At 41.3% G+C, this 26680-nt stretch overlaps 1 protein-coding gene across 2 annotated transcripts; it reads right to left on the reverse strand.

Moving 5' to 3' along the window:
* Nucleotides 1-294: 294 nt before the first annotated feature.
* On the reverse strand, nt 295-26196 carry psme4a (proteasome activator subunit 4a). Of its 2 annotated transcripts, XM_008280664.1 has the most exons (48): nt 25570-26196; nt 24217-24357; nt 23843-23959; nt 22454-22510; nt 20942-20986; nt 19545-19694; nt 16648-16711; nt 16485-16559; nt 16002-16124; nt 15830-15922; nt 14042-14307; nt 13703-13889; nt 13498-13587; nt 13332-13396; nt 12922-13072; nt 12269-12367; nt 12098-12167; nt 11897-11964; nt 11578-11793; nt 10513-10670; nt 9826-9921; nt 9541-9596; nt 9374-9430; nt 9169-9224; nt 8872-8970; nt 8660-8722; nt 8482-8577; nt 8133-8264; nt 7830-8039; nt 7135-7271; nt 6866-6919; nt 6649-6778; nt 6445-6526; nt 6178-6331; nt 5975-6044; nt 5759-5884; nt 5514-5666; nt 5185-5289; nt 4991-5082; nt 4773-4904; nt 4452-4660; nt 4202-4287; nt 3949-4077; nt 3462-3617; nt 2061-2223; nt 1813-1946; nt 1589-1729; nt 295-1450 (listed from the first exon to the last, which is right to left on the reverse strand). In XM_008280664.1, exons 1-47 carry the CDS (start codon nt 25764-25766, stop codon nt 1595-1597), a joined length of 5544 nt encoding a protein of 1847 aa, XP_008278886.1. In that variant the 5' UTR covers nt 25767-26196; the 3' UTR covers nt 295-1450; nt 1589-1594. The 2 variants fall into 2 exon arrangements, with proteins under 2 accessions (XP_008278886.1, XP_008278887.1); XM_008280665.1 differs by lacking the exon at nt 22454-22510.
* Between the last annotated feature and the right edge of the window lie 484 nt (nt 26197-26680).

The raw sequence follows: 26680 nt of genomic DNA on the forward strand, positions 1-26680 counted from the left end.
CTTTTTCCTACTTTTCATTGCTATCCTTGGATCAGCAGCGCAACAACGTGGTTGCTAAGCGACACAAGGAGTGACGATTCTGTGTTAATATTTAAAGCAGGGGCAGTAATCACACATTCAGCAAGTGCGGATTCAAATGGTCCGACTTATTCAAACAGTTCCTAAGAATATCACTGTAATCACTGTATAATACTGTAGCCACGTTCTGTAGTTATGACCACACTAACATATTTTGAAATATCTGCTTGATTGCATATCTGACATTATTTAAAATGCATCACTGGAAAACATGAGTACAATCTGAACGGGGCTGCTTTATTGTACAATATTGTGAGACAAAAAAAATAATTAAAACCCCACATGCAGTTTTTGTTACAAACGGTTTATTGTAATCTCTTCCAATAAGCAAACGGTATATCTAAAAAAAAAAAAAAATCACTGCAGTTTTGGCACTACACTATATGTAAGTGAGGTACTAAATGCTTCAATGCTTAGACTGGTTTCAAGTCATCAGGGGAAAACATACGCAAACCAAAAGTAGTTTCATTACATCTCATTGGGTTTTTTCAGAAAAACTAAAATGATGCCGAGGATAAGAGGGAAGAGGTCACAATTATGGACAGGCAGTCTGGTTTCTTTTTCTTTTTTTTTTTTTCTGCACACATGACATGGTGGTGTAACTGTGCTCAGGTCCTCACAACAAACGCATCACACAGCACAGCAGCGGGGAGCTTGCACTCTCCCTTTCTTTGCAAGAGTAGATGAGAATAGGCTCCATTGCTAACAGTTCAGCCATCTACTTGATCTCAGATACACTACGAAAAAAAAAAAACTTAGCGCTTCAAAAAAGTAAATAAATAAACATGTTTGTGCATATTTGCTATACCATGATATATACATGCATGATGCATATAATCATATATAGATCAAACGGCCACACAAACATTGTGTGTTGCAAGTTTAAGTCTAATCTAAAGCCATTGTTCGTCAATTCTCTGTGGCTCATAACACTTCACTATTGGAAGATAGTAAAGAGTGTGTCCTACACCGGACATTGTGTTGGCTCAGAGCTGATACTTGGGATATAATCCTGAGAAATGTGTGGGACACCGGCAGATGTCTTCAAGCATCCCATAAACACACACACTCGCATACCCGTGTACATGCACACAAACAAACCACAAAAGAAGAAGAAAAAAAAACTGTACAGTCATGATACAAACTGCAGGTCATTCATCCCTGCTATGATTGATCCTTAAATATTAAGTATAGTAGAAATGGAAATGAGCTAAATACATAAATACACAACGTTTTAATCCTTCTTTGTGCCACAACGCAGCTTCTTTGTGTGCCACTCTTCTTCCAGGGCGGCTACATCTTTTATCAGTCGTGACCTAGGCTCTCCTCCCCAATGCAGGCTGGTGTTGGTACAGTCTGGAGTTGTCCCAAACTGAGGCAAATGGAACACAAACAAAGTGAGTTTTCCTTGATGGTATTCACTAATGACTCATGATAAGGCTGAATATTTTTTGGGTGTGCTGTGAACACATTTACATTCCAACAGCAGTGTTAAATTCAAATGCCTCACCAGGTTTTAGGCATAGTAACACGGGGAGACCAACAGGTCAGTGAGGACCAGCAGCTGGTCATCTGTGAACTGCTGCTTATGCTGCTGCCAGTTGTCATGGTGAGTCCGTCGGAAGTTTGACAGAGTTTTCTTTACAGTCATCTGGAATGCAACGTAACACAAATTATGGTTATTTTTGTTGGACGTGTGACAATATAAGGTGATTATTTGTTGATTAAATATACCTCAATGGGCTGTGTGTCATTGAGGTGAGCACTCAGGTCCATCAAAAGCTGGGGCATCCAGGTGGGCACATCATACGGGCTGGAGAGAATACAAGCACTCAACCCGAGAACACCAGCATGACGGCGCACCAGGTCTACAAACACACAGCAGGAGGGGTTCCATTAAAATGAGAGTGAGTGGCGCGGCGAGTGTATCATCGCACATTTTTGACTTAAATCTTTCGCTGCTAATCTGGTGTTTTCATTACCAGCTGAGGGTATGGTGTCCACAATACAGCCGAGCTCCCTCTTCCTCTTTTTAGGCAAGCAGGTCTTGCAGAGGGCCTCGAAATGTGCCTGCATGGGGCCATCCATGGACAAGAAATTGCACTGAAGGAAGCCACTGAGTGTAGTGGCGGCCATTTCTCTCACCTAGAAAACAAACACAGAGGTGAGATGGGAAGTTCAAATTGTATTGTGTCACTAGAGTGTGGTATAAATTACACTGCACATAACAATAATTCAACTGAGTACACAGATTAAAAAGCTGATTAATACTGATATGTAATGGTTTCAGGGTTGTTGTGTGTTAACTGGCCTATTACTATATCACAAAATAGTGTTAAGGCTCATAAATACTAAAATAGATCAAGGTTGTTCTTGACCTTCTTGCTACTTCTGGTAGTACTCTGAAATCATGAAGCGAATGTATTTCTGCCTAATAAAATGTCCTTATTTCATTTTTGGTTGATTTAATATATTGCATTGATATTAAAATGTGGTAATACATTTAAAATAAGTATACTACCAACTTTGCTTGTAGCATGCATTAAGAACAAAAAATCTTCTAAACACAAATCACAAATATTGGCCTTTCTGACAGACTACGGTTTGGTCTTTTTACAGCCCATACTGACACACAAGCGACAGAACTTAACCTGTACTCTGTGAGACATACTGTACCAACAGTGTCATGAGGCAGGGGGGTTCCACTCGTGTGTGCACTGACTAGCTGGGAGGAAACAGAAGCCAGCTTTTGGGGGATGGGGGGGGGAGGCTTCTCCATAATGTGAGCTAAATGATCTGTGGCACAATTTACAGCTCTATTCTCATTGGAATTCTCTGCAAGTAATGTGTACTGTGCAGGTCTTTCAGCAGCATTCCTCTGATGAAAGGTTTTTGAAATTAAACGAGACGAAAGTGTCATATAGCTGAGGCCCATAAATCAGGCTTGGGTTACTTTAAGAGGCCAAACAAAAATGGCTACTTCCATCCCCCACTTCTTCTTTGTCTCTACTCCATCCCTCTCCCTCTCGTCCTCCTTAAATCTGAACGTTATCGCCATAGCAACAGATTACTGCAGCCTGTGGTTTCCATAGCAACAGCTGGAGGACTAGAGGTGTGTGTGTGTGTGTGTGTGTGTGTGTTGGGGGGGTAGAGAGTGGAGAGCCAGGAGGAGAGTGCTGAATCACTACAGTGAAGCTGAAAGACAGTGAGAGTGGCTGCTAGCATAAACAAGCATGTACTGGCCAATAGCTTCATAATTGTTATTTAACCAGACTGCTGTATATTTGTTCACCTTTCATTTCAGACATCTTACAGATGCTGATTATGACAGACTGACTTCTGACTTTACATTTTGATGGTTGTGAGCGAATGGCTGTTTTTACCTCAAGCTGCTCGTCCTCCAGCAGCCGTATCACCAGTGCCCGCACATCGTTCACCGCTTTCTGATCGCTCATGAATGTGAAGAGGTTGTAAAAAACCATAATCTGGAGGTATGTGAGCACCGTGTAGCGAGCGTGCCAGGAGCTGCTGCCAGCAATCTGTAACACACAACAACAGATTCATGCCACATTGATAACATACTCTGAGCATTTGTTTCAACAAGAGGAACAGCCCCTTCCCCTGGATGAATACAAATTTAGGCTTATTGCAATGAGCGCTGCTTTGGGAGAATTTTACTTCATAGATTACAACAGCGGAACAGAGATGTATGACAAACACAGTGCAAGCAGTAGATTCCTGCTGTTCATATTTCTTCTTTTAATTACTGATCTTCTGGGCTACAAGATCGCGAGGGTCCGTAAAAGGCCTCGTCATGCAGGCGAGAAGTGGAAGAACAACCAGACCTGAACAACCTGCCAGATGACTCACCTCCTGCAGGGCATTGAGGACCATGGGGATCTGTTCCGTGTAGAGGAGTCCCTGAGACATCAGAGACAGGCAGGTCTTTGCATCCCTCTTCAGTTCATCGTAACTGTCATCATTCTCCACTGGGGCAATCTGGAACAGAGGACAGAGACAGGTTAACGGGCTGGCAGTTCCTTTTATGGTGTGCACATTACGAGAAAAAAAAAGAAGTTGGTAGGGACAATGAAGAGTATGAGTAAATGAGTGAGTATTCCACCTTGAAGAGCAGGGGAAGCAACCGTAGTTGTTCTGGGACGGCAGTGGAGAAGGAGCGACCAGCACTAGCAATCAGCCACTTAAGCACTGCAGACATGTAAAGACAGGAATTGTTATTTTTAAAGAACGTGTCACTAACTGTGGGTATTTCACCAAGTAAAATTCCTTTTCTATTTAAAATTATTCGTTTCCACTATTCCTTCCATTAATACTGAACTCATGAGGTTGAGCGTGACAGACCCTTGACCCACCTGTTTTGAGCAACTTGATTGCTTGTGTCCTCTCATCCTGCTCTCCCACCTCATTCTCCTCAATCACATGGTTCTGGATTTCCTCATCACCCTCAGTCAGTGGCTTTAGCTGCAACAGAATTCGCTCTGTGAAGTCCGAAATGCGTGGGGAGGTGGTTGGCTGAGTGTACGGCAAGTTGACATCAATCATGAAGATGTACGTGAGCACGCTGGAAGGATGTCAGAACAGAGAAGGCAGGATGAGACACAAGAGTTTAAGAACGTTATTATCTTGACAAATAATAAATTTACATTCACTTAAAGAGTAAAAAAGGACCTCACCTGCCAATTCGTTCCCGTACATTCTTGTAGACCTGTGTGAGTTTGGGCTCCAGGTACTGTAGCAATCTGTGGAGGAGCTCTGGTACGCGCCACTCCTGCTGAGCGAGACCTCCCTGCAGCACATACAGTCGGCTGGGAAGGAAAAAAGTCGCACAATCATCAGTTTGTCAACCTCGAAAACAACACCATCTGCTTAAGGCAGCAACCTTTGTACTCACCAGGCATCGACAAAAGAGCCCCCCTCTCCATTGACTGGAGACTCCATTAGCATCTCAAACAGCCAGTGGAGCTTGCGTGGGTCTCTGCTCTCCTATCAAAGCCAGAAAACAACAGTCATTTCAAAGGAAGGATGAGTGACACAAGTTTAACAGGCTGAAAGATGATGATAGATCTAAATGAACACAGGGCTTACACAGGCTGTGGCGATGCAGGTGCCCCAGTCTGCGTATGTTTCTATTGTGATGTTTGACAAGGCAGTGCGGAGCAACGGACACAGCAGCTCCCAAAGGCTCTCAACCTGTCAAAGAAGTATTTTCCAAGGAAAAAGTTAAAGTGCTATACTGTATACAGTAGATACTACGTGTTTTGAGTGGTTGTGTTGCCATGGTATGACATTCACAAGTTTTGTAGTGCTAAAGAAAACCTCCCAAAGGTCCATTTACATGATACAGATAAATTCAGGTTTTGTCAAGACTGATCCACAGAATGTGGAATACCTAGACAACTGTTTCAGATCTGTACCTTTAAGTAGCTCCAGTGCTTGCAGCCTCTGATCAGTCCAGAAATGATCTCTGCAACACAACGCTGCTTACTCTCGTGGGAGTCTGCCACCAGGCGTTCCATGTGTGGCTGCAGCACAGGCAGAAAGGCATCGCTGAAGTTACGAAACAATCCCTGGAGGAACAGGAGAAGCACATTAGTGTCCGTATACATTCACTTTAATTGATTTGTAGCCCTAGTTTGAATCCACTGTTGGGAAATGTCACCTTGAACAAACAGAATCTGCGAGGGCTGAACTTGTCCTTGCCCTTACGGTCCTCAAGAGAGAGAAACTCGATGAACTGGTTAATGAACACGGGGTCTGAGAAGTGGTCAAAGATGATCTGCTCCCGCTGTAAGGGAGAGCACGAAATGAATTATACTAGCTGTGGTTAAAATGATTTCACACTATTGCATGTGTCATATTCTTTTTGCGCACAAACCTCTGTCATTTCCTCTCTGGTCAGGTTATGTTTGGGTTGCTCCTCCAGTGGGGCATACATCATCAGTTTTCTAGAGACCAATTAAAAAAAAATTAAATATCTAAATATGTTGTGTGACATACCAAGAGAAATGAGTGAACGAAAACAGTCAAGTAAACAAAGTAAGTCATTACTGGGAACTACAGGTAATATAAAATGAGAACCTTGGCCAGCAGTAGTATCCCCAGTGTGTCTTTTCCACAAACACACAGTGATCCCAGTCCTGCTGTGTGCGTGGCAGGTTGCTGCTGTTATACTGGAGCCACTCATTGTCCACACGGTCCCCTGCTACGATCTCGCTGAGTTCCTTCACTGCACCTACCAGAGATAAGATTTTTGACATGACTTTGAGAAACTGTGATTAAAATTAAAATGAGATCCAAAACCCGCAATGTTATTACACAAAAACACTAGACAAACAAAATGCTTACAAAGCTCAGAGGGGCTGATGGGGACTTTCTTATGTGGTCTCTTTATTTGCTTCATGATCCCTGCCACAGCTGATATCGCCACCTAATGGACAAAAGGAGACATTTGAAACAAAACGCCCACAAGAGAAGCCTGGAAACCGTCCATATGCTGCTGGAGAATCACTGCACTACTTCCACATGTCTAATGCAGTGTGTATTCCACACCTTACGGACGTAGAGGGAGTCATGGTTGAGGCTTTTCACAAAGAACAGGACAGCAGGTGGTGGGAGTTGGTGGTCATCTCTCAGCAGCAGGGACAGGAATCCAATTGAAATGTGTTCGAACTTCCAAGGCCTGGAAAGGTGAACAAAAGCAGGCGTCAGAGGCAATCATAAATAAATAGAACATGATTTTGTGACGTATATATTAAATTTAACCTACATGTTCCTGTTGCTGAGGCACTCCAGCAGATCACCAATGAGCTGTTTGTATTTCCTACAAAAGTGCACAACAGTGTTAGTATTTGCAGCTATTATGTAACCGAACCTATTCTGCTGACAGTAAGGTTGTATGAAGAGTAAACACATCATCTTAACAGGAGGGTTGTGTGTCAATATTTCGAGGTTTGCTAAAAGAGGAAGAGCTGTGAGTTGCAATCCTGTTGGAGTAGTGGCGATGATTATTTGTTTTGTTGCTGGTGTTAAACTTACTCAACAGCCTCAGAGTTTTTCAGCTCCTGCCTCTTCAAACCACCGTCTGCTTCTTCCTCTGAAGGAACCGGTTCTTTAGGAACAGGATTCCCAGCAGTCATAAGCTGTTTGGCCACAGTGCAGCACTCAGAGGGGATCTAGAGGAATGGAAAAGGAAATAACATATATTGTGTCAGAAATAATTTGGCCAAACGTGTATAAATGGATGAAACCTAAAGCCCAATACGGAGTGATTGACTTGTTAAATTCAGAGAGCAAGAGAGGAAAAAAACGTTCAACTGAGCTATTTGTAGGGACTAGTGTCTATGTGTAGCAAAGTGTAATGTTTGCAAGGGTGGTGTCAATCAAAACTTTACCACAATACAGACTCATTTTATATGTATCAGTTCTGATCTGGTTTTGATTCAGTGTAATTAGGCCTCTGTACTAAATCTCCATGGTTTTTGCTATTGCTGTATGTTGGAGACAATACAATTTCATCTTGTACTTTTATTAACAATAGGAAATTATACAATAATTCAATATATTATAGAGCATGCAAAGCTAACCTCCTATTCCAACATACCAATGTCTGACCTATTGAACATCTACAGTTTTCCTAGTAGTAATTGGAGTAACAGCTATTGTCGGCACATATCCCAAGTGCTTTTGGTTCAATGACGCATTTGTGCCAGCATTCTTGGCAATGAACTCACAGAGAAGTCGATGCCGATGGTCTCATACTGGCGATGGATTTTGTCAGCTAGGTCATCAAAGAGCCGCACAATGGAGGGCTTCTCTAAAGACATGGCTGAGCTGAGGCCAGAGCGCACAATAGCGGGCCATGTCAGAGCGATGCACTCCCAGTCATGCAGGTTGGCCAGGCAAACTCCACTGTGGTTCCCCAGAAGACAGTACAAGGCACCCTGGAGACATACAGATATGGTACATGAAGAAATTACATAGAATATGCACTCCCAAATGTATAATATGAATAATTGTCTAGATGCCTGTCGTACTTTGAACTGCTGCTGAGTGACACTGCTGTTGTCTGGGTTGAGAAACTCCAGGACATGGGGGATAAGATCTCTGCAGCAGAAGTTGTAGGTTCCCAGTGCAGTGAACAGCACATTCTGAGCTCTGCTACGTACCTGGAAGGAAATAAAAAGTCTCAATTAAGATGTTTTTTTGTTTATTAATTTCTTTTTTTTTATGGGGTATTTATCAACTGTCTTTATGGCTAGTATGAGGTAATATAGTTGAAAAAGATAACCAGCAAGATGATTAATGCATTTGCTAGAGATACACTGCCAGCACTTTATTAAGATGTAGATAATGTTTTACTTAAGGGTGTCCTGTGGAACTCACTTGACTGTAGGTGCTTGTGGAAAGCCTCAGCAGGTCTCTCATCAGCTCTTGGTGTATGCTCCTGTACTGACATCCTTCGACTGTCAGCTTACGCAACTGATTGAAGACAAAGACTCAAAGTTACAAATGGTAAAACACAGTAATACCCGACAAGTTAGGGTTTTCTGTTAAAACTTACCTCATGCTGGAGCATGACTCTGTCTATGAGCAGAGCTCTGATGTGCTGCTTTCTGCCGTGGAGCTGCAAATGTAACAGCAAAGTATTAGAAATTTTGCTGGTCAGTATGTAAAATCAATGTCAAAAATGCTTGTATTATAACCTTGACATGCATTGTTTTAACCCCTTTCCAAGAAAAACTGAAAAAACAAACAAACAATAATATGTCTCACTCTGTTTTCCATCGATTTCTTCACAAGGTTGAAGCTCTTCCAACGAGAGTCAAACTCGTGCTTGTGAGAACCTTTGAAGTGCAAAAGGTCGCTGATGATCTGAAAGTTTCACAGATGAAAGTATTGATTAATGCTGGGTGATAGGATAAGCACATTAGCATTTGTCAACAGTGTGTGAAGACACTACAATAAATTTGAGATGTTCACACATGCTCACATCTCGTCCTACATATTCAGGCTTTCAAAAAGATATCATGGAAGTATGTACGTTGGTTACTTATTTCATCTGCTACCTACCTTGATGACGGAGAAAAGAGACTTGGTGTCATCTTCAGAGTGCTCCAGGATGTAATCTGCGAGAAGAGGACAATGTACTCAGATGGCAGGACAGAGATCCACAGTATATTGTAAGCTTGCACACTACAGCTTGATTATAGGTGTGGCTGTAGAGTAAAGAAGGATCACAAGCCGAGCAAAGAGTTAAACTGAGTTAAACACGTACGCAGCAGCTGTCTCATCACACCACAGATGGCGTCTCTGTAGTTCTCTCTGGACTCATCTGCAGGTGGAGAAAATACAGCGTGAGAATATACTCCAACAAACCCTCTTACTCACATCTATTGTGGGAAAAACACACTTTCTATGGCTTTTAAAAAGTAGCTTACATACCGTACTCCATTCCTGTATAGAGGGTTGTCTCGTCTAGATTCACCATGCTATGAACCCTGGGAAAAAAAACACGATCAAAGACAACTTAACCCTTTCTTATTCAAAACTAAGTCTGAAAACAAATTTTAGAGACCTAAAGTGAATATTTGTCTTTGATTTCAGGGTTGGTCTGAATTTGCAAACTTGGTAGATCTTTGATTCAAGTATTTTCATGTAATAGTAACAGTGTCAATTCTAGACTTTCTTGGTCAGAACTTAGTTTAGTAGGTAAAAGCAGCTGCTCACAGTTCAGGGATGGGCTCTCCTTTCAGTGGAGGCATCAGACTCCCAGCTCCAAGGAGGCAGTGCTGCACGATGGTGAGGCTCTGGAGGACATCATCTCTGAAAAACACAAAATCAAACAAACACATTTACTATATGTAGACAAAGGTATTCTACAGCAGATACAAACAATATAAACAAAAATGGACTGAATACAGCCAGAGACGGTAAGGAATTCTGAATTCTGGTTGAATTTCAAGAATTTCAAAATGCCAAAAATGGCAGTTGCATGGCATATGTCCTGCCCCCCGAAACATCAAATGAACCGAGACAATCGGTCGCAAGTACTGTTGTGGAACACATGCATAGCAGAAGTAAAGTTTGCAGAGGAAAATGTTTTTTAAACCATAATTTAGGGTAAAGTCTGACCAAATTTTAAAGCATTATTTATCAGATTTGACTGGTCATTCTATACATGCAGTCATACGTCTCAGTCACCACTGAAATTGCAGTTACAGCTCTCTTCATTCATTTAGACAGGGCCCCGGTCTTTTCAGCCCAAAATAACTGGCCTGGGGCAATACCAAGATGGCTGCCAAGTGTTGAGAGTTGTTGACAGGGACTTTTGGAAAGAGTCTGAAAGCATGACATCAGCAGAAATCAGAATGTAATCTCTGCAAGGAGCACAGAGGAGCACTCAGAGTTCTTTACCTGCTCATGTCCTGGTCTCCTTGTGCAAATCTCTGAAGGCGCTGAAGTTCTGGCTGGAGGATCAGGTCCAGTAAATAAAAAGCGAATGACGTCTCCTCAACACTGGGCACATGCCACCGGATATCCAAATTCCACAAGTCTCCGGGCCGACCCCAGTCCTACAGAAATAACAATAACATCAAGCAAACCGTTTTAGATGAATTTCGTATTTACGTAACTCGTTGGGGTTTCATCCACATGTGGAGATACGCTAATTAGTGGGTATTTGCTATTGGCCACTTTAACTTCAATCTAAAGACACAAATTATAATATAAGATGAACAAGTCTCTTCTCTTTCTCGTCTTTTTCTCACATGGACATTGCCAAGACTTAAAAAGTTAACGGCCAGAGGGTTGCACGCACACTTCACTTGTCAACCACCTATTTCTTTGGTTTCTTGTATCATTCTCCCACTCTGAATTTTGAACTTTGAATGAATCCCATAATTCCTTACGAGACTGAACCACTATTAACCCAACCACTGACATCCCTATTTCTGTGTTACAAGTCCACATAAACCTGATATGTGATTGAAAATACAGTATGTCTTTTCATTTTGAAATACTACTATCTCTGACGTTTTTTTACAAGATTAATTAAAGATCGATGCACATAACACGTTCCCTCAGGCCTACACTACAGCTGGCGACTTGGCAAGCGCGAGTGAGACATCTCCTTTCTCCTGTGCTGCAGAAGAGAGTAATCCAGCCAAGTGATCTACTATTCATGCCTCTCCCGGGAAAGAGATGTAATGGGGTCGAAGGATAGCCTTCGTTTAATGACTAACTGTTTATAGTTCTACATTTAATCAAACCAGGTTACAGTGAACTCCACAGTACTGTATATGACTGAATTCTCTTCGTTACGGCAGAATGTCTGTAATTGCAAGTGTTTTTGACACAATGCCACACTCAGTGATGATAGTAATGTAGTAATATATCCCTTACACACCTTATACACAACAACAAAAGTAAGACTGCTGTGATTTTATTTGACTAACATCCTGAAACTTGAATCAACATTACCTTGATGGGTAGGTAGTCACTGACTGGTTGGTGGAAGCCCCCTGGCACGCTGCAGTATTCTGTAGGGTAAATGAGGGCAGTGGAGCGAAGAATGTGGTGCAGCAGATTGCAAGCCAGAGTGTAACCCTGCTTACACTTGAGGTGAAGCGTCAACTGCAAAATCTGGACCAGGTCAGAGCGATAGGGCAGAATCTTGTCCCCGTCCACCCGAGACACCTAAGTTGCACATGGTAAGATGGAAACATATTGTTTTAGAATTACAGATAGGAGGGGTTGGTAAACACAGTGGGGTTAAGTGGGGGTAAGTGAGATATTTGACCTCAGAAAGCAGCTGGAGATTCCACAACAACTCCTTGTCAAGCTCCTCCTCATTCAACACTTCCTCATCTGTTGGGGGGGAAAAAAGGGGAAAAAATAGTGTGTGTCAGGCAAATGTCAAAGATTCCACAAGGAAAACGCGAGTCATGCTTTTGGAAACCTCTTCTTATATGCGACTCCCTGTGTGGTGGTCAACACTTACTGACAGCAATTTGGTTGATGGCATTGCAGCAGTGTGGCACAAACATCTTAAGTGACTCTGCAGGGTGACACTAAAAACAGAAGGACAGCGAGGATGAAGACAGTCAACTAAAAAGCTAGAAGAAGCCGATGCTTTGGGCCTAGATGAAGAGTCTAAGCGGATAGGACTCACCTTGGAGGCAGCTCTACACATGTCCGCCACCATTCTCCCAGCTACACGTGTCTCGAAGATGTTGGTGGTTGCAAAGTTGAACACCTTTTCCAGAGCCACCTATTGAAACATTAAAACAATGCAGCACGTGTTCATATGGATACACATACAGACAAATACGGACACTTGTACAAACACATGTATTTGTATATATACAGTGCTGTGCATAAGCTTTACTTCCCTTTGGTTGTTTCGATTATACATCATGCATAACATTAGAGAGACGTCTGTTCAGTCCCAAATCCTTTTTCAACATGACAATGACCCAAAACATATCGACAGAATGAATAAGAACTAGCATCAGTAAAAAAAAAAAACAAAGAGTCCTACAATTCATGTCATGTTAAGACAGTCAAACCCATAAAACTGGTTCTTCTTTCTGTTTGTCACACCAAGTATTGATTTCATTGATTTCCTTTTTTATTTTTTTTGGCTTGTTGTTTGTGTTGACTGTCTTTTGTTGAAGTTAACAGATAAACACAACTCTTCATGGCCACATTCGTGACAGCTTTCCCACCTCTATTTCAGTGTGCAAACCTTTTTCACAGCACTGTATATATAAAACTGAAAAAATGAATAGTGTGGAAGACACAGGTGTGATACTTAGTCTTGACCTTGAAGATGTCCAAGGAGCACTGTGTGAGGATGGTGCTAAAGGTGGAAGACAGTCCGAGCTCTACCAGACTCTCCAAATGAGTCATCTTCTCTGTTTCCGTTTCCTCGCGAGTTTGTTCCAGAGTGCTGCTGTCTATCAGGGCAAAGCATCTGTGTAGATACAAAAAAAAAAAGTTAAAATATTCTCATTCTAAATAGAGAAAATTCTGTAGATTTTAACAATGTTGTGAAGTTAATACGTAAAATGCAGTTTGGAATGTTTAATCCCTGATTGGCAAAATCTAATACATTTTTTTAAATTTAGCAAATTTTGTTGACTGGTATTTTTCACACCTATGACAGCTATCACAACTAAATTACTGAAAGCAATTCCTACAGAACTTTTCTTTTGCATCAAAACTCCACATACCTGTCCATGAACTGAAGCACAAAGTCTTCAAATTCAGCTGAGGCTGAACACATCTCTCTTTCAACCTGAGTCACACACACAAAAAAACATGAAAACGTATTTAAAAACGTCATTTAACACCTTTGAGTCACTTTTGAAAAAGGAGGAAAAGAAGACAGTCATTCACCTCTGTCAAGTCAGTTCTTTCGTGTAAGGCAGACGAACAGTCCACCAAAGGCACAAGAGTCACAAACGTAGCAATAAATTGGAATGTGATCTGTAGGAATGACAAAAGTGTTTATGTCAGATGGAAGAAGCTTCACCAAGCGGAGCCAACAAATGTACAAAAGGAGTCTAGCAAGAGGATAATCATAAGCAACAGTGGAGCGCACCATGCACTTGCTGAAGTCATTTGGGTCAACGCCTGGCAGGGCCCTCATGAGCAAGGGCAGCATGTGAGTGGGGCCCTCAGGAAAGCGCTGTCCACCTGACACTAGGCTCCGTGCCACACCAATCATGCAGCTCAGAGTGGCTGTCAGCTGGTGGGGCTCTGTTAGCGTCTCCAGAGCAGGGTATGTTCTGTGGTGGAAAAGGGAGAACAATTAGCCCTTTGTCTTCATCTCAAATTGCGGCCTTGTCTCTTATCTCAAGCGGAAAACTGGCAACAATGAAACAGAACTTGGGTCGAAAATCTGCTTTCGGGAATATTCTCTAGTTCAGTACACACTTACTTCTCCAGCACAGGGGGAATGACCAGCTCAGGTCTCATTAGAGCGAGGTTCTGCAGGGCCTGGGCAGCATCGAGACTGCCAGTCTTGCTGAACATGGCCAGCAGAACTGGCTGCATCATGCTCTCCACAAAGTCTGTGATGTCCTCCTCTGTGAGTTTGTGACTGTCTGGTATTGGTGTGAGCCACGTGGGCTTCCTGTAGCGCTCTCGGTGGAGCCGCCGAACCACGCTGGCTGGGAGACGTTGGAGCAGCTTCATGAGCTTCATCTGGACATGAAGACAGAGAGACAAAAAGACAGATACGTGATGAGGTGTGCCATGTATTCTGGAGAGGTAGAGGGTGTTGTATGGAGCATCTCCAGACACAGATGACACACAAACAAAAAACTATACAATGTGAGCACAGCTTTATCTACTTGTTGTGTGTCTTTGTACTAATTTTGGGCTGAGTTTAGGCAAATCTGTTCACGGCTGGAATTTCATCAGGCAAAGAAGAACATTTGCTTTCAGTTGATTTCAAAACCCCTTTTACAAAACTGCAGATAACTGGTTGAACATCTCAAATGTATCCAAGCAACAGCCTCAAATACACACAAACCCATCCCGCTACCAAAAATAAAAGGTTTGTGTACGAGGACACGTTGCTGCCTGTGGTGCTTCAAATCCAGTGGAAGAGGGATCCTCAAAACAGAAAGGCATGCGGTCGTGGCGCCAGTGACCTTTAATAGAATTGCAGCCATCTCGCTCACATGGCCTGCCTGAACTAGATACCGATGTAAACCTAGACAGCCAACAAGATTCAGGAAGCTTCCTAGAAAATGATGACGAGTGACTGTGCTGTGTCATTGTATTTGTTGATGCTATGTGTCCTGGTATGCCGTGTGAACATGCTGCTGGATTAATAGCTGGAACAAGTTGGCTGAGTGATGTATCTAAACTTACCACAAGCAATAAAAACATGACAACTTGTGGTTTCTGTGGATTTTAGGTGTTTTAACGTTTATGATACTAGTGACACTTACAGTGGAGTCAAGGTTACACTTGGCAGATTTTTTAAAAATGTGAACTGCAATGGTGTCCAATGGTAATGATGTTGAAGATCAATATTTTTATTCAGTAGTGTCGACAAAAACACATTATACTTGCATTATGTAATTTACAGACCTTTTCTTCCAGCCAGCTAACTTTTTGGTCTGACATGAACACAAAAAAGGGGCTGCCAGTTTCGGTTGTTTGCTTTGTAAGTTTGCCATTGGAGTAGTCTGAGGTGTGCAGGCTTCAGCTGGAAAAAACCTGATGTCATGTGTTTCCATGCACTGCACCAATGACCCAGTCAAAGTTTAGCAACATATCAGTCATTTCTTGTGCTTATGTTACCAACAGTGTGAGTCAAATTGAATCGATCCATGCCCACACAGCTCTGATGAAGAAGTGTTCCAGAGTTTTTAGATGCTTTATAAATATCCATTATTAATCATATTTAACCTTAACTTGAATGTAGCGCATTTTGTCAGTAAAATGCAAAGCTGTGGAGAAGGAACTAAGATTTAAATCCAGGTTTTCAGAAGACAAAATACGTTTCCTCTATTCATAAGCATTTTTTTTTTTATCCTAACAAAACATACCTGACCCCATTGAACTTCTAAAAAACTTGTTGATGCTGAATTGCAAACTATTCCGAACTGCTGCCCCACAACACTGAAGTGTTAAACTTTTTAATTAAGTGGTTCACATTCTTCGTGGCTTCTTCAGTTCTACAGCCACCCACTGTAAGTAAGAAATGACTCACCAACCAGCGACCATGGTTTGATGGATGGAAGAAGGACGTAATACTGTTGAAAAGGCCACTGAGCTGTTCTTGAGCCTGCTTGCTGGGTCCTCCCTAAAATGGACACAGTAACAGTCAGCGAAACAATCATTTGTATATACAGTATGCATAAAAATGTGATTAATGAGCTAACCAGGAGGGATGACACCCAAAGCACCACGTGGCTGATGTCGTAGGCATTGGTGATGTATCGTGGTACCATCATCTGACTGGTCCCCACAGGGAGATTCAAACTCCTCAAAATTCTTGTGAAAATCTGAAACGTGAAGAAATAGAAAACAATCAGGGTTTGATATTCTCGTCGGTTGTGAAACTGATGGAAATCCGGTGACGTATAATCAGTCTCAACCACCCAGGAGCGTATGTTTACGTTTATCAGTGAACTATATTAGTGTCACTCAGTGGAAATACAAACAAATACAAACATGATGCAAGTCACTTCCCTTCTGCGGCAGGGAGCACGCTCAGTAAAGAAACTTGATAGTTTGTTTCTCTGTCATGAAATATAAACCTTGAGAACACATGGGAACACGTGCCACAATCTTCAAAACAAACAAGTACTAAATTGCGTAATAGGAAGTGGAAAGGAGAGCTTGAGAAAAAGAGGGCGACAAACCTTAGGGATATAAGGATCCCAGTCAATGTAGCCGATGTTGTCATTGGCCAAGCGGGCAAAGAGGTTGACCAGATGCTGTGAAGACATGACACACCATGTTACACAAGAAAGGCAGAAATACTGAAACATACTGAATCATTGTTTAACACATTCATTTACTTACAACTTCCCAGCTTGGAAGATTTTGTACAGACACCCACAAGCTGATCAACTCATCGAACCACAACCTGTCAGACAAGCAAATGGTTAAAAAAAGTTGTAGATAGCTCGGCTAAAAACGTCATGCATGTGAGACATTTAGCTGACGGGTGCCAAAGGAAAATTTCAGCCAAAGTAAAGTTGGGGTAGGGAAAGATTAGGAAATGTAGATCCATAAAAATGCACTTCTTTTCTCATTTTATTCATAACTAGCCACTTCAGTAATTACATCTGCACTGAACAAGTTAGAAGAGTGCTTGATTTTATGGGTCCATCATCTTGAATAATTTCTAAGAAATATCTATAAAGAACTGTGCAACTATATGTATTTTTATTGTATTTATATTGATTTTAACTATCGATAGTGGTTAGTTATTTGTCAGTGCACAGCAAGCCAGATGAACATGTAAAAATGCGATATGTTCCTATAACAGTATATTAAACATAGAGCTGTATACAAAAGTTTGAGCAGCCTTCACATTCATGATACGGTTCATATATATTATTTCTATGTATTCTCCTGTTTTTCCTGACCATTTGATAAACAAAATACCTACTTTGGTGGGATTTTCAAAATTAAGGAAATGACAAAACTGGGGCTATGATTAGGACGGTTAAATCTGATTTAAGCTTCACTAATAAAAGTAGAAGATATGATGTGTAAACTGAACTCATGAATATACTGAACAGTCTTGTGTAAAACTCAACCCAATGAAGACTGGAAGCCCAAGCTGTCTGCACATTAGAAGCCCAAGTTCTCCCTGCATTTCGGATGTCCAAGTTCTCTGTATGTTGGACCTCCAACCTCTCTGCACTGCAGAAGCCTCAGCTTTCTGTATGTGTGGGTGAGGTGAAATCAAGGTCACCAGGGCCTGGCAGAGAGGGGGTTTCCAGTGTGGGTATAACTTCCCAGTTGCTGGGACGGGAAAGAAGAGCACCCCAGTTACGAGTGTCAGATTACACTGTCAAGTATACACGAATGCTGACTAAGGTCTTTAACTGGTACCAAAGAAAGTGAGTTGGGTTTTCATGGGTAGGAGGAGAGTTGGGAGAAGCTGCATAAGTTTGTACGGAAATGTATCACTTTGTGCAATAGTTAAAATCTCTCGATTTTGCTCATGTTTGTTCTTACGGCCTCTGTCTCTCTGAAGACTGAAGATTTATTTCCTTGAAAACGTTTGTTAAAGATGCCAAATACTTAGACAAGAAGTGTTTTTTTGACTACATGTTTGACATAGCTGCCTGATCAACACTGGCCTATGGCAGGCAGGTTGAGTCACAGCACTACTATGGTTGAGGAAATGAAACACTAATTGGCAAAACTGGTTAACCAAAAAAAAGTTGCATCTAAATTCTCATATTATTTTGGAACTTGTGATTTTCCTTTGGCGTGGGCTAAAATCTCTCTGGCAGGGACACCAAAAATTCCTCTATGTTGGAAAATCCCTGATACCCATGCAGTAAAAATGCACTAAAGTGAACCTTTCTTAAATTTTATTGCGCTATCATTTTTTTATTTCTGGAACATCAAAAACAGAAAGAAATATTAGTGTGGAAAATATAAACGCTTGAGCACCACACGAGTACTTCATAACTGCTCCCTTTGGCAGATATCACAGGTTGCAAATGCTTTGTGTAACCGATTAACAATGTGTCCTCTGCTACTGGCTGCCGCACAACCCCAACATGGAACACGTCCACCTCCAGTTTCAAGGTAACAAAATGTTCTTTTCATCAAACAATACTCTTCCTTTTTCTCTCAGGATATGTTTAGTGAGCATTAAATTCTATCTTCACCGTTTATCAACCCTTGTTTGCAACACCACTGCTGCTTACCCAGATGTTGTGTTGCATACTTTGGACACTGACCTTGGTGTTTATGCATGTAACACCACGTCTTGTTCTTTTACATCTTGTCTTAACTTCCATAGTTTCCCTTGACTGCCATTTCTTTTTTTTACATTTTTGCAGCTTGTTATTGTTGGGACAGTTTATCAAGCTCTGTCATCAGCTGACACTTCCTAATGACAGTTCTTGGGCTGCCTTGCTTGTGTAGACGAGTCAACTAAGGCCAAACAAGCCTTCATAAGTAGTAAGGTGACCAAACATTCTCATTTTTTTTCTATTTTCTACAGTTTATAAAATAAAAACAAGCAGCCTTTTCAGTTACAGAAAGCCTCATTTTTGTTGTGCATGTTTGCCTTTTCACTTCATTAACACATCGAATCTGTGCAGCGATGCCGAAACTTGAGCTGTCGCTTTGCTCCCCTGGTGACAGTGTATGTTTTAGCAGGACACGTGAAGGGATGGCATCTGGTCAGTACTATTAAACATTGTGAGTCCAAGACATTTAAGGATTACTCTGCCAGTATTAGCAGCCTACAAATCACCAAGACATCCCTCACCACACTTCTACATAACAGTGTAATTGTGTGGGAGGAACAGATAATACAGACAATGAAGCATTAAATGTGTCTCATTAATGTTTAACACGCAGTTAAACACTAACAATCATTAAACAGGAATTAATGTCTGCTTTTTAATCTAGCTGGTTCGGAAACACAAAAAGCTGGAACTGGGCCTTGGTTCTCTTTTATAGCACTCGTTTCGATGTCTCATGGGATACACCCCCTCGCATATTCACACAGGCACTTATTCCATTATGCCTGCCAGCCCTGAGTGGCTGTCATGACGTCTGTATCAGGACCCTCTACCTTTGTAGATGGCTGACACAACGTCACTCCGCATTCATTCACCTCTTCTCGCTTCATGGGCGACACTATTCTCTACTGTATCTCAAGGCTAACTGTCTCCAGACAAGAGATTTCAATTATACACAGGGGTAGATGAGAGTTTTCTTACTTGAACCCCTTGTCATGCAGCTCGGGAGGCAGAGTCGTGGGTAGAAAGAGCTCAAAGTAGCTGATTGCTCTTTGCATGGTGACATCAAAGGGACAAAGGAGCGGTCTCCACTCATCCAGCATCTCCTGAGTTGCGGACTCCGAGAAGTATCTGCACGAATAGAGAGATAATCACAATTAGATTTTAATTTTTTTTTTTTTGCAAAATATTTGGCCAATGACACTTGCTGACAACAATGTCATCACTCACAAGCTTATAAATGAGTATATATGGAGGATCTCAACCAGCAGAGCAGCTTAGAGAGTGCTAAAAAGATGGGCAAGCCTCTTAGGTCACGTATAAATCACTTCCTCACACAGCTCACACAACAACCTCCTCAGATGCTGGAGACTTTACGGTCAGGTTTTATGACACATCTCAGCAAAATTCATAGAAATGTACTTAAATACAACAACAACAAAAATTGTTTGACTTTAAAACAACAACGAAAAAATAACTGAGTCATGAAATTTTTATTTTGAGATGCCATTCATCAAGACCATCTCTCTCATGTGTTCACATTGTGTTCACATTACTGATAGGAGACTGGAACACACACAAAGAAGCAACAACTGAACTCAGTATTAGAGCCTAATGTCCCACAGATGGGAGATTACAAGTCATACACATGGCACATTTTTAGCTTTTAGCGTAAATCACATGGCTTCATTGGGCTCGCACGGCCACAGGGGGGGATTTTCATGGTCCATTACGTGCTTGTGTAAAGCCTGCAGGTTATTTCAAGTCACCTAGTCTCTTCAGAGATTCCCCATCCACTGGGGAGGCCTTGAAAAAAAAAAAAAAAAGTAACTTCCAACCAAAACTGGTTCTCTCTGCCTTGCCACTGATCCACAGCGTCTCAGAAGCTGACCACAAATTACTCTGCCTTCTCACAGTAACAGGAAACTCCCTCACAAGACAGAATTAGATGAGATAATAGGATTATTTGCGTAAGTGCAAACTGAGGGACAAGTCCTAGTGCTCGTCTAAGATACCTGCGTGCACACTACTATGGCAAACGGGATCAGGGACCTGTTGGTAGCAGCAAAGCATTGTGATAATAAAGCATTTTAGTACTAACACCAGGCTTCTTTACCCAGAATAGCATCCAAAACTTAAAGGTTTTGTTTTATCTATTAGCTCAGAATTCTTCAACTGTAATTTTTTATGCATCCATGTTCTTGCTGTTATATCTCCTGTCAGTTTAGCAAATGCAATATGTATAAAATCAATGGCTTCTCAGACTAATACACAGGCAACTTTGACAAAATTACATAAAATAAAGTGTATTAAAAGCCTGCAGGAGCTTAAATTTAAAGGCGGATCATACACAGACAGGTTTATTAGGATGTACTTACGGTCTGCAGCTTTTCACAAGTGTCTTCAACACGCTTTCCACAGAGCTACAATGAAAGAAAACGAAATAATGTTACGAAGTCGTCAGTGAAAAAAAGCTGAAGTTAGTTACAGCTAAACAGCCTTCACACCAATGCGATTTGACTTTGATTGCATGCACATCTGATTGGTGTGTAGTGAAAGAGGAAACTTTGTGTGCTGCTGCATAGTGTTGACACTGTAATAAAAATCTAACAGCCTAAGATCACTTTGCAAGAAAGTAAACATAACAAATGCTGTTAATATGGGTTGATCTTCCTGCCTGTTGCTGTGCTCCACAGATATACGTGGTCATTGTTCCTCAACTGCTCACTCATAGCATAATCCTTACACAGTAATATCGCTGCTAAGACTGTTTATTTAGAGGTGGTTTTGGATGTGCTAATAATAATAATGACACTTCTAACGCAGTGCAAACTCCTTTCCTTATGTAATTACCTTCACACATACACTTTACATGCAAGTCTCATAACAGTGTTGAAAGCTTGGGACTAATATAACCACAGCTTTTGAGCTCCCTGCCCACAATCCCACCTATCTGCTCGCATGCAAGCTAAAGCCATGCCTGGTTGGAAATGCCCTGCCAATCCCACTCAGCGACTGGTTATTTACCGCCATGTCATTCAAGTCTTCATGTAGCTGACACACTCCACATTTAATACTGAAAACAATAGCTGAAATGTGGATGGCACTGTGCAAGCCAAACTGCAACCATCTAAATGAATGGATCTAGCCCAGTGTTTAACACTGTAAGCCCACGACACACAGGCTGCAGACTGGGGTCAAACGCATGCAAATCCAACAACAACTAGTCAAATTGAGTGTCCCATTACGAAGTGCTCGGACACTCCGGGGGAAAGAAACCAGACTACACTATATGAACTCTGTATGTTGCTTAAAGTGAACCCTCACGTTCACCCTCAACACATTCCAGGAGGGGAGGAAACGTGACAAGAACTTGGGCTCCTGTCTGACCCCTAAAAATGCTCTTTAGTAATGCAGAGATGGCTCAGTCCAAACCAAGCTTTAAAGTGGAATATGTCACCTGTCTAATTACTGAGTGATCATTAATGTCAATGCTACTGGCAATCTTATGACACAATAAATGGCATATAATTAACATAAAATCAAACACTGTATTATTTCTTAAAATGGTCAACAATATTGTCTCGCTAAACTGCTCCCTCGTAATCCAGTAAAGAGTCTATCATCATCACACTTATAGTTGATATGGGGGATAGGAAAAGAATTAAAAAAATAAAAAAATCTGTTAGCTGCAGTGCGACAGTCTCCAATATGAGTGAAATGTTAACATTGATTAAGTCTTGACTTTTCTTTGGTCAAAAGCTGCATATGGGGTGTCCAGTTTTTTTGTTGTTCTTTTTTTTTTTCACATGCAATGTATATAAAAAAAACAAGTAAGTGCCTCAAAGGATGGATTCAAAGTACAACACAAAGAGAAGTATTGTCCTTACCACCTCTGAACCAATTTTAGCATTATGAGTTTACAGGATGAACGAGGCCGTGGAGAACTGAATGTAAAAGGAGACAAAGGCATAAAGAACACATTCAGCACACGACAAAGGGCCAATCACTCCAAATATGAACATACTCTTTACTTATACAACTGACTGTGTAATCAGAGTATCCTGTTTTGTGGGTTTGAAAGAGACGAGCTGGTAATCAGCCAAAGCAGCTTGTTTTCATCAGGTGTGATGTAAAAGTGATGCGCTGGCAAGTCAGTTTGTGATGAACATACAATGTTCCCATAGCACCATAATAGAGCACCTCGCACTGCTTGCTAAGAACTTCATAGGGAATTTCAAAAGGATGTTGCACAAAACATGCTCCACTTGTTCTCCCACAACTGGTCCAATTAAGGAATCACAGACTTCACTTCGACTGTCGAAACTCACAGAGGTGACCGAAGGTAAGAACAAGTTTGGCTTGTGTAATCGTTTCGCAGTATATGTAAACATTTCTATCTATAATGACTAAAATATTCTGTTTACAATTCATAAAAGCTGTCAAAGCACACGATTTACTAGGCACACAAAAGAATTGTCATCTTGGAACAGGCCAGGGTTTTGTAATTTCACTGAAAAGGCAGCTAATCCTAGGTATTTTTTGTTCAAGGTAAATTACTTTTGCCATAATCACAATCTGAGAAATGGAATTTACAGAGAGAGAAAAAAAAAAAGTAAACACGAGAAAGCAGATATCGAGCTCTGCCAGACATATAATTGTAGGAAATTATTTTTAAAAAAGAAGGGTATCTCAGAACACGTTTTTCATAAAGGCTGTCTGACCATATCAAATGGAAGGCAGGGCAAAAAGCTGGGCATTGTAGAGAAGGGGGAAAACTCAATGTCATTTAAAAATGAGGATAACGCACATTTCGAGGCACATTTTAAAGGGAGGCAATGGTCATGTTGCATTTGGTTGCACACATGAAAAATGCCAGAAATAGTAAAAAGAGAATCACAGTTCCTCTCACCTCCACACAGCTGGTCACTCGCTGTGTGAAGTGCATGTTAATGTCAAATAGTTCCTTTTTTTGTAAAGTTAAAGATAAGGGTCGACACATACACCACTAACCAATATTGGAAAGGTGTCGTGGGAGGGGTTTCTTGACGCTATCTGACCGTCTGAAATGCCATTAAGACAGATCGTAAATCATTCATTGTCGCCGAATGTTATCAAATGCTAGCTATGGCATCCAAAAATATATATTTAAAGTTATTCAATTTAAATGTAGTGAACTGTGTAGTGGATATATCAATAGAAACACCCTACATTTGAGATAAGGCATGCTTTTTTAAAACTAATGATATTCAATAACACTAAAGAGAAGAGAGACATACTTTGGAAACCAGTTGAGGCCGAGATGCTCGGTCTTGGAGAAAAGAATCCTGTCATGCAGCTCGTACAGTGGTCGCCACGGCAACTCAAGGTCCTCCCTTGACAGTAGTTCTCTTTTCCTATTAGAGGAATACGACGTACACATAGATAAGAACAAACACACCGATACCAACTCATCATACAGCCTCCCCCTATGGAAAAAATCCACAAGGTCGCACAATATTTCTTTGGTGAGTTTGCAACATTTTACAACTAACTTAACTTCCAGAGAAACAAAAACAAAAACAATCAACATAAAACTTGACTGTATTTAATTTAAATGTATTGTGGAAAGTGGGAAGTGCCGTTGGATAAAACAGATGGGGCCCATTCTTACTTGAGGAGGTTGATAAGAAGCCGAGCAAGGCCCTGCATCATGCTGATCTCCAGTCTGGGGATTGTCACTAGCTCGTAGAGCAACTTGATGAACAGCACATGGTCTTCTTTGCTGAATTTCCGTCCATACAGTCTCATGTACCTTGATAAGAAGTACAGATTTAGGGATAATTGCTCCAGTTTCAACATGCATAATAAGTGGTCTGATCCCCAGTGAGCAGCATGAATAGCACAAACATAAGGTGTTCAAACTGTGTGTTTCATGGGGGGGTAAAAAAAGGAATATTATAACAAAATCAGATATCCAAATATTAAAAATACTTGTTCAGTTTTTAAATAACACAGCGAAAGCTGAAAAAAATTGTTGAGGCCCTTTAAACTGTCCATTTAAAATGCTATCTCTGTTGAAATGCCAAAATACCAGTAAACAGAATCTGGGTCAACCCGACAGTAAACTTTCCTGAGCCGGCAGTGAGTCAGTCTTGGACAGAGCAATGTGCCAGCACTGGGGACTGAAACGGATTAAAGACAGCCCGGCAACCAAGTACAACAAAATGAAACAGAACTTGAAATAATCCACCGTCATATTGAGCCTTTTAGCACATTCCATGTGACTCATTACTTAACAAATGACTGTGGAATCAGGTTAAATAGAATGTTTATAAATGTCTGTATTTTGGGACGGAAACAACAACTGTGGCCGGATGTATTAGTTTAGCAGTGAACTTTGAAGAGATAACGGACACTAAAACCAAGTGACACATTGTGAGTATGATCTCATCCACAGGCATGACACTGCAGATCAGAAGTTGGGCACAAATAAGGACCGCTTGAGGCCACGTGAAGCTATTAAGTGCATAGAATTGTGATCTGTTATCTTCACGTTGCGATATCTGGTGAGCTGTCACCTGATTCGCTGTTTCAAAAGAAAAAAGGTCAAAGGCAGAACACAAGCAAACAGTGATGACAATGACCCACTACTGTGCTGCACTGCGTGGGACAGGTTGTCTATTTGACACTCCACTGGCCCGATTATAAAACCCATACCGTCCCTAATCACACACACAGAACAGTTTGTTGTTTTTGGGCATCGACGCTTTAAAACCCATTAACAAGCTACCAAGCTAACGTCAAAGTTTTCTCAGCCAGCTATTCACAAATGTGTGCACAGTTTGAAACAAACAGTGAGTCAAAAGAAAAGTACGTCTTCAGCCAAATATATAACGAGCACAACAAACATTGCACATTACGTCGAAATCTTACACAAACATTAGTCGACGTTACTCAAAGAGGCTCCAGACTGAAAGCATTATGAACCGTTCATTAAAGAAAAACACGGATAAGCGTTACTTACGTAGAAAGTTTCCTTGTCCAAAACAGGACACCGGGCCATATCTCTCTGAGCTGAACAGCTCGGCCCAGGTTTCCTTTAATCTTGCTCAAAATATCATTAGATTCATCGTCTAGCCTGTCCGCGTACGGCAGAAGTTTGTTGTATACGATGTCTTTTTGAGGAACAAAATCCAACGTGTCAGACTTTGCTTTTTTCATATTACAAATATCAACCGGCTAGCTTCTCTATGCTAGCAAATATTAACTTCGTTCAGGTCCCCGGTGCACGTTGTTATGCTACCTGGCTAATATAACGGTTAGCAATTCCCCAGCTAGCTACTCTCCCCGGTGAACAGAAGGTTGTTATGGCCCACACAGAGACTAAGTTAAGAGATTCACAAGTTGATGACACGCTAGCTAGCCATCTAGCTTAAGTTAAATTAGCTTCCTTTACCAGAAAACATTAACGCTCTCAGCGTCATCTTATAAAGATATTAAGGCTAACAAAAAACACGACTTTGTCCAAAAAAACGCCTTGGCACTGGAATTCCTCCCCTTCGGCTAATGTAATCCTAAAAACCTGACAACCCGCTAACGGTCTAGCTAAAGTTAGCTCTCTACTACAAAAGCACTGTCATATCCCAAGGACTGTCAACGTCGACTGATTCATCCAACTACGGCAAAGCAGACTGCAGACGACACCCAGCTACCAGCTACACAACACACGCGTCATGTCCGCTAGCTGCCGGGAGAACTACGCCTCCCAGCATGCCCCTGTCCATTCATGCTTTTTATAAACCTTTAGCCATTCAAACAGGATGACTCGAAATCCACTTAAGACGTTCGTGTCCTCTGATGTCTTTTCTATAGCAGAAATTAGCTGTACGTTAAGCCCAAGAATAACTACGCAGGAAGTGTTTGTTTGTTGTTTACAAAAATCTTTTCCTGGACATTGTACTCAAGCCTGGGTTTTTATTTCATATTTACGTGCGTCATGGCACTTTAAATATCATGATTCCAACACAAAATGATAGACACAACAAGTAGTAACAAAAGAGAAAGCAGTAATGAGTTGTTGATATGACCAACTGCATTTTTGTTTCTACGGGTATGTGTTTACTTCACTTTTAATG

This window comes from Stegastes partitus, unplaced genomic scaffold (genome assembly GCF_000690725.1).
Source record: "Stegastes partitus isolate 25-593 unplaced genomic scaffold, Stegastes_partitus-1.0.2 Scaffold206, whole genome shotgun sequence".
NCBI lineage: Eukaryota > Metazoa > Chordata > Actinopteri > Pomacentridae > Stegastes > Stegastes partitus.

What these genes read in the sequence shown, in the direction of transcription:
- psme4a (XM_008280664.1), bottom strand. Translation starts at nt 25,766, where the DNA reads ATGAAAAAAGCAAAGTCTGACACGTTGGATTTTGTTCCTCAAAAAGAC. An exon ending in AAAAACTCTGAGGCTGTTGA is followed by an intron (nt 6,920 to 7,134) that starts GTAAGTTTAACA and finishes GCACTTTTGTAG; the next exon opens with GAAATACAAACAGCTCATTG. An exon ending in GCAGATTCTGTTTGTTCAAG is followed by an intron (nt 5,667 to 5,758) that starts GTGACATTTCCC and finishes CTGTTCCTCCAG; the next exon opens with GGATTGTTTCGTAACTTCAG.